Source organism: Nelumbo nucifera, chromosome 7, assembly GCF_055504915.1.
Source record: "Nelumbo nucifera cultivar China Antique chromosome 7, China Antique-T2T, whole genome shotgun sequence".
NCBI lineage: Eukaryota > Viridiplantae > Streptophyta > Magnoliopsida > Proteales > Nelumbonaceae > Nelumbo > Nelumbo nucifera.
In genome coordinates this window covers 15,052,826-15,061,527 of record NC_142655.1, presented here as the reverse complement: position 1 = coordinate 15,061,527, position 8,702 = coordinate 15,052,826, and the positions used below count along the sequence as shown (strand labels likewise).

Below are 8,702 nucleotides of genomic sequence, written 5' to 3'. Positions count from 1 at the left end.
TCTACATATTTGCATTTATAATCCTTCCAAATTGAGCTTAAAATCCAATATTTTAATCTGTTTCCCATAGGCAACAGCTCTGAAATTTCTTTTCCAATGGACCGTAGCTGCTCATTATTCAATGCAATAAAATTGAATTCGCATTTCCTGCAGCCAGCAGCCAGCAGCCACGGACCACGGTCGTAGGAAAACCCTGGAGATCACTCACCGAATCATTTGAAGAGTCATTAATTTGAAGTTTCAAGAACCTGGAGATCACCTCTAATAAAAAGGATATTCTAGCAATAGAACTAGGTGGGATCGTATCCCTGTTTCATTGGTCGTTGCAAGAATTTTCTGCAACTTAAGACCAATTAAGAAGAACAAAAGTTCAATTATCTCGTCTTTTCAGAAAGTTCAAATTCAATATAGCTCTATTTACCTACATCATCCCCACCCCAAGTCCTCGATAAAAGCACAAAAAAAAAAAGAAAGAGATCAAAGAAAAACCAAGTCTTATTGCTTGGAAGAACTAGATGAGGTTCAAACTGTGTATCAGCCCCTCTTCTCTTTCTTACTCAGCCAAAGGAAAAATATAAAAAAAATAAATAAACAAACCGCGTTGCAGAAACCCAAATTTGAAAGGAGTAAGTATCATCTCATGATTCTCATCCTATTTAAAGGTCTTACCGCAATCTCTTTCATCATTAATTGTGAGTTAAGTTGCAAGTGACCGTGACCGAGAGAGAGAGAGCTAGTAGCTATGGCAGAGGGAGCTGTATTTTTTCTGCTCGAAAGGGTTGTGGTCTTGCTCGGCCATGAAATAGTTCACGTAGAACTTCCAAAAGCTCGTGAAAGAATCATAGAAGATTTAAAGACCCTGAAAGTGATTCTCGAGGAAGCAGAAAAAAACGAGATGACGAAGTTGGAAAACACTGGCTTCTGAAAATGCGAGATCTAGCCTACGACATGGAGATCCCGACACCGGAGACTGCCGGGAAATTGTCCAACAGTACCCACAAGATCAAGCACCACAAGCCACTCCACAAGATTTCCAACAGAATGAAAGAAATCATCGAAAATTTCCGTATGCAGATGCAAAACATAAGCATCAATGCGGTTGCCCCCCAACCAGAATCACATTTCAGTTCTGGGTCTCGAATGTCTACCCACTTCATCGCTCAGGATGACGAGATTGTGGGGTTTGAGAAGCCTATGGAGGAACTAACCGAGTGGTTGACAAGTCATCCAGACCCAAGTCGTACTGTGATTTTAGTGACGGGACCTGCTGGCTCAGGCAAAACCACTCTCGTTAAGAGTGTCTATGATAGCAAGAAGGTGAATCGCATCTTCCAAAGCCGTGCCTGGATCGATGTTGGACAGTCTTACAGATCCAGCCAAATCCTACAGAAAATGCTAAAGCGTCTCTCCAAACAATGGATGGGAGAAGCTTATCAAGGGATTGAGGACAAGGAAGAGGGCGAACTGGTTGAAGGGTTGAAAGAAATCTTACTGCATAAGAGGTATGTTATTGTTTTCAACGATGCTTGGAATCTAGATAAATGGAAAGATCTTAGAATGATAAGAGAAGCATTGCCAGATAACAACCTCCATAGTAGGATATTGATCACAACACGTAACAAGAACATGGGTTCAAGCCTTCAATCTCCCACACTTCATTGCCATCTTCAGCCTCTAGACGATGGCAAAGCTTTAGAACTGTTGAGCAAAAAGGTCTTCCAGCAGTCACCTCCAGGGAGATGTTGCCCTTTGAATCAAAGAACAGAATTCTACGAATTCGCTAAGAATTGTAATAAGAAATTATGTAGAGGATTGCCTCTAGCAATAACAGCCATTGATGAGTTCTTGTCCATAAACACTGTGAAAGAAAAACCCATTGAAAATTGGCAGAAACTGCTAGATGGGATTTCTTCATACTTACAAAGCGATCTCATGCTTAGAAGTATGGCATTGACTCTAGAACTGAGCTACACCCATCTTCCTTTCCAGCTTATATATTGCTTCCTGTATTTTGGCGTCTTCCCACCTGATCACCTTCCTGTCAGACGTACACAGCTGATCCGACTATGGATTGCCCAAGGATTTGTGCAGCCCAAGAACAACCGAACATCAGAGGAGGTTGCTGATGACTACCTAACCAACCTCATCTCTATAGACTTGGTTCAGGCAGTGGAAAGAGATGTTGATGGTCGGCCCAAAATGTGTCGTCCACATCCAGTTATGCACCTGGTCCTTCTTCAGAAATGCAAGGAGGAGAACTTCAGTCTGGTCCTTCCCCAACTGAACAGCAATATAGATGGGCAAGATATGGACAAGTTTCGTCGCCTAACCACCCACAAAAACTGCAGCAGTGTAACCAATAACATGAGCTTTCACTACACACGCTCTCTTCTGGTGTTCGGTGTACCTGCTTGTTAGACTCATCTGGGCATACCGTTATTTCCAGATTTAAGTCATTAAGGGTTTTAGATTTGGAAGACGCACCGATAGAGAAATTTCCTGAAGAAATTGAAATCTTACATAGACTAAGGTATCGAAGCTTGAGAAATAAAACAGTTAGTGAGGTACCGAAAGCTGTTGGTAAGCTTCTAAACCTAGAAACCTTGGATCTTAAACATAAAAAGGTTTCTAGGTTGCCTGTGGAGATCTTCAAGCTTCAACGCCGGCGCCACCTTCTTGTTTATAGTTACAAGATGCAGAATTTATTAGACTTTGATTGTGTTGAAGGGTTGGAAGTTCTTCCAGGAATCAACGATTTTAGTGCTTTGAAGAAGTTGTCATTTGTCAAAGCAAGCAAGAACACCAAGATAATTACGGAACTGAGAAGCTTGACTCAACTAAGGAAATTGGGAACAATTGATCTGAAAAGTGAGAATGGTAAGGATTTGTGCCACTCCAATGGACAATTGCCAAAGCTTCGCTCCTTGGATGTGAAATCAACAGATGAGGATGAGATTCTGGATTTGCAGGATTTCGCCACTACTACTCGTCCACTGCCACTTCAACGTCTATATCTAAAAGGGCGTCTACAGGAGTCGCCTAATTGGATTTCCTTGCTTGAAAGCTTGGTTAAATTACGTCTGAAGTGGTCAAAATTAAGTGGTAGCCCATTGGGAGCCCTTGAGGCTTTGCCTGAGCTACTGGAACTCCAATTGATGGACGCTTATATTGGGCAAAAATTATGTTTTCAGACAGGAAAGTTTCAAAAGCTGAAGGTACTGGAATTCCTTCAATTAGATAATTTGAATGAGATTGAAGTGCAAGTTGGTGCCATGCCAAGCCTTGAGAAGATGAACATGAGGAGTTGCAAGAACTTGAAATGCGTACCAGTTGGTATAATTTATCTAAAGCAACTCAAAGAACTGATTCTGGAAGGAATGCCTGAGGAAATTGTGACAAAGCTTCGAGATGGTGGGGAAGATCGTCCGTTGGTCGAACATATTTCCTTCATTAGTGGAGGAAAGATTGTTAACTATCGTCTTAAAAGTGATGGAAACTGGGATCCTGAAAATCTTTGATCTGTGTGGATTGCAACCTTTTACTTGCAGTTGTGGAGGACGGGACACCACTTGGTAAGTATAACGTTTTCATTCTTTTTTTTATTGCTTATCATCTTTCCTTCTAAAATGGTTCTGCAGATTCTTTGGACAATCTAAACATTGTCTATTCAACGTTACTGTAAGTCCCTAAGGCTGTGTTTGGTTTCAGTGCAATTTTATTTGCACTAGTACAAATGCATGGGAGTGCAAAATAAAAAAAATAGGTCAGAATTATCATTTAATTTTGTTTTGAGTTTTACTTTATTTTCCTTCATCTCTCAATTTATTTCATTTGTATTGCAATCAAACAAAATAAGCTAAAATTTAAAACAAAAATAAGTCAGAATTTACACTCAAATCATTTGCACTGCCATAGTTTTGCATCAGTGCAAATTAATTTATCTGCATTGCAATTTGCAACCTAACACAGCCTAATGGTCAAAATTTGTTATTTAGTTGCATTTTATGTAAACATTTATCTTATTGAGTTAGCTAGCAACAACATTTTAAATTCAGAGTTCATTATTTTTTGGCTGCAGGATGTTTCATATTTGTACTCAAGCTCTAATTTATGAAATTACAGTGTAGGTACTTCTCTCTCTCTCATGATTCTTATGCATGGCCATGTTATGTATTTTCTTTAATAATATTGATGGATCTTCTCCTCTCAGGTTATCTCATGTATGTGCTTACTTGAATGTAATTTCTCCACAGGTTGATAAACCAATAAGGGCCGAAGGGATGGTTGTGGTGACCCTGAGAACACACGGAGAAGCTGGAAGAAAATGGCATATTTGGGATTAGATGTTTGTGACTTTTTTTTTTCTTTCTTGTTGATGGTGTGTCAATTTTCTTATCAATTTGAATTCAGGTTTGTTTGTATTTGAATCAAACTTCCAGACGTGAAGGTTATTCCACGGAGAGAAAAGTCTCTCCTATATCCTCTTTTATTTAAATTATTAGTATTTCATGATGTAAGTATCTTGTCATCTTGTCTGCTCCCAAGTGGCTGGTGACTCAGAGGCTGAAGTGGAGCTCCCTAGCGTAGTACAACCCGGCTGCTCCCTGCAGGAGATGATCTGCTCATCTTTATAAACGGCGGGAACTGAAGAACCTGCAAGAACTAAATCAGAGAACCTAGGGGTGTTTACCCGGTGAGGTCACTCCGATGGCTAAGTCAACACTTAGTTGTGAGCTAAAAATGATATTAGAGAATAGGATAGCTAGAGGGCAGAGATTACCATCTTATCTCTTCTTCTTCCTTAGGGGGGTGAGGTCTTTATATACTGGAGTCCTCGTGGATTTGGTAGAGCAGTTCCTGAATTCCCGTTGTGATGGGACCTGTTTTCGTGTTAGGTGGGGATAAAGCCACCAACCGGTAAGGTTGCCCGGTTCCGTCTGAATCGGGGAGTGGGTAAACTAATATAACCGTTACAAGTCACAATCCCATAAAATATGGCATGAGCTAATATAGCCTTTACAAAGTTTGTAAAGATTTCCTTACCTTTCCCTTCCTTTTTCTACCTTTTCCTTCAAACCAAACATAACTTGAGTAAAATTCATAAATCTTCTCCTCTCATATATCTATCTCATGCGCTACTTAATGTAATAATTTCCAACATGACTTGTAGCCTGAGGACTGAAGAGATATAGTCATGGGGTAGTGACCCTGAGAACACGTAGAGATGCCGGGAGAAAAGGATCCAAAGTGTCACACTTTAAGACGTGAAAGACTGAATGTCATAGGGAGAGAAAAGTATCTTCTTTCTTCTTTTCTTTAAAGTAATAGTTCATATTGGATTTTCTACTACTTCTTTGCTTGGAGCCTTCTCAATAATCCGCATCCTTCTGAAATAATTTACCAATTCAAATAAAACAAGTATTAAAAGAAAAAAAAATCACAAGATTATGGGTTTAATTTACTTTAAACTTCCCCTCATTTTTCGGGGATTCTCTTGAACTTGCATTGACTTTTCAATAGCTCCTAAGTGCAAAAAACCTTGTTAAACATTTGCCATCCAATGGATGATCTTTACAAGATTTATCATAATATACCAATCCATTATCTCCACTCTTACCAAAATATCTATACTCATTTACTCAACCAAGAGGCAAATACCAAAGCATGAAACCTATTTTGTTTGATGAGAAGATAAAATGAACCACTGGTAGATAGTTAATTAAGAGGGTACACACAAAAGTGGATAGAATAGTACATAACAAAATAGTTAGGATATAAGGTAAATAAACCTATATAAGGTTTGTACAGTTTTCTCTTCCTGTGCTTTCCCTTTGTATTCCTTCAAACCAAACACAGCCTAAAAGACATAGCAATTTCCATTCTTGCTCACCAGGTCGGCGCTGGCAATTCCCATTCCCATATTAATCAACAGAACCGATTGACCACCACAGGAGCTAGATCACCGATAGCCAATAGTTGTTGTCTGAGTCAACAGTTTTCTGCGGCTAAGTAAAGTTTGGTCAAGCAATCAACCAGTTCAATTGGTTGATATTAACATATTAATCATAGGATTAAAAAACTGATCCAACACAGTTGTTTTAAAAACTGATAGAGAATGTATTTCCCTTTTGGGTTAAACAATTCAACTCTGGTATGTGGTGTTAGAAAATTAGGCATGCATGTCTCTAAGATCTTATGTTCATGTTATTAAACAAAAATATATGTAATAAATGAGAGTTATTGTTATTAAAGATAGAAATGAATAAAAATAGAAAAAAAACTAATATCTCTAACCCATGACTCGTTGATCAGATCAAACAAGTCAGTGATTTAACCAATTTGGTTATCAAGTTGTTGACCAAGTTACCAATAATTTTTCCTTTTTTCTGCATCAAAGTGGTTTGGATTGAAACCATCAAAGTGATTTGGATTGTCACATGCAGCACACATTTGCTTGTAATTTGAACAAAGTGAAGAGTTGTACTTGTAGCTATAATCCTAACAAATGGAGGGAAGCTGTAGTATATTGTTGATCAAGGTGCTACTCTTTCACTTAGAAGTCAAGTGTGTTCCATCACCAATTCAACATATTGAGGAGAGAAATGAGAACATTTATCAAGAATTAAAATAAAAAAATTGTTTGTTATGCAATGAGTACCATTGAAGTTGAGGATGAGAAACAGCTAGTGCCAAAGTCAATTTTGACTGGGTCATAGTGATGGAGGCCCATCTCATCAGGGAGGCCCATCTCATCATATGGGCGACAACTCATGGGAGGAATTCAAGATAAGCCAAAGAACTCAAAGAATCCAAGATAATTCAGGAATTCAAGATACATCAAGAATTCAAGAATCCAAGATAATTCAAGAATTCAAGATTATCCCAAGATAATTCAAGAATTCAAGAATTATCAAAATTCAAGAATTCAAGACTCATCAAGAATTCAAAGAATTCAAGACTCATCAAGAATTCAAGAATTCTAGATAATCCAAGATTCATGCATGGATAAGATCAAGGGAGATCGGACGGGGGAGATCAAGTCAAGAAGAGTTCGATCCTATCTACAAGTTTGAGATGTTTAGATCAAATCTAATTTCTTTTCCTAGTTCTTTTATAATTTCTCAATGTATTATAAATACTGCTATTTCCCAGAATTATTAATCAATTATACTTCAGATTTCAGAATTTCTTAAAGTTCTCTTCTTCTTATTTTCGCCACCTTTTCTCTCTCCTAGAGAAATCATGTTATTCGCTAGGTGCTAGCGAACGCCCGGTGCTTGCATAGCCAGCTCCGGTTCTCATTGCTTCCACGCTGCGTCAGGTGGTATCAGAGCAGGGAATTCGCCCAGTCATGTCCAACCTAGACGGTAGCAGTCGCAACCCACCCCGTGACGGAGATCAGGGGTTCCCACTTGTTTGGAGAGCAATCGAAGAGCAGCGTACAACCACACGTAACATCGAACGGCAGTTGGCAGAGGTGACTGAACAACTGCAAACCTTGTTACGGGAGGTTGTCCCACGAATCCGGGAAAATCCACAGCAGATCGCAGGAGACGACCACGACAGACCACCCGTCACTACTGCGCCCCGACGCCCAGTTCTTGACGACGACAGTGATGACGATTTCAAATTTGGTGGTGCTCCAATTCTTCCCGGCAACGACAAAAATGGTAGAAATTGGCACAATCAAGGTAATTTCAACCCCCGTAGGAATAATGATGAATTTAAACTCAAGGTAGATATTCCTACTTTTAGTGGAGATCTTGGTATAGAGGGACTTCTGGATTGGATCACAGAAGTCGATAGGTTCTTTGATTACATGGAAATACCAGAGGAACGAAGGGTAAAATTAGTAGTTTTCCGATTAAAGGGAGGTGCATCTGTTTGGTGGGAACGGATGAGAGAGACCTGGATGAGAGAAGGAAGGGGTCCTGTTCGAACCTAGAGGCGCATGAAACAGAGGTAGATTTTTACCTCCTGATTATGAACAATATATGTTTGAATCTTATCAGAGGTGTGCGCAGGGTTCTTGTAGTGTTAACGAATATACATCTGAATTTTTGAGATTAACTGAAAGAAATCAATTATCTGAAAGTGATAACCAGCAGGCAGCCCGTTATCTAAACAGTTTAAGACCGTCTATCAGAGATAAAATTGGGGTACAGATGGTTCTTAGTGTGCAGGAAGCAAGGAACCCAGCCTTGAAAGCAGAATTAATGTTCCAGGACAAGGCACGCAGTGATAATTATCGCCGGTACAGCGGGAGCGACAACAAACCAGCAACTGTCAACAGAAAATTAAGAGGGTCCATATGAACATGATGAGTATACTTGTGTGGTAAGAAAATTAATGTTGTCCCAGAAAAATAAGGATACTTCTCAAAGGCACAGATTATTTCGTACCAGATGTACTGTCAAGGGAAAATTATTTAATTTAATTATTGACAGTGGTAGTCAGGAAAATATTATTTACAGGGATGTCATCCAACAATTACAGCTAATCCCTAAAAAATATCCCAACCCATACACAATTGGGTGGATCAAGGAAGGAGGCGGTGTACGAGTGGAGGAACGCTGCAAGGTACCTTTTTCCATTGGTAAGTACCATGATGAAGTATATTGTGATATTGTAGATATGGATGCTTGCCATATTTTGTTAGGGAGGCCTTGGCAATTTGATACAGATGCAAGGCATATGGGTAG

The 8,702-nt window shown here is 39.3% G+C and overlaps 1 protein-coding gene across 1 annotated transcript; it reads left to right on the top strand.

Moving 5' to 3' along the window:
- The first annotated feature begins 927 nt into the window (after positions 1-927).
- LOC148790200 (disease resistance protein RPM1-like) lies at positions 928-3,518 on the top strand. Its single transcript, XM_088892232.1, has 2 exons — positions 928-2,315; positions 2,447-3,518. The coding sequence occupies exons 1-2, from the start codon at positions 928-930 to the stop codon at positions 3,516-3,518; spliced, it is 2,460 nt and encodes an 819-aa protein (XP_088748358.1).
- Positions 3,519-8,702: the final 5,184 nt, after the last annotated feature.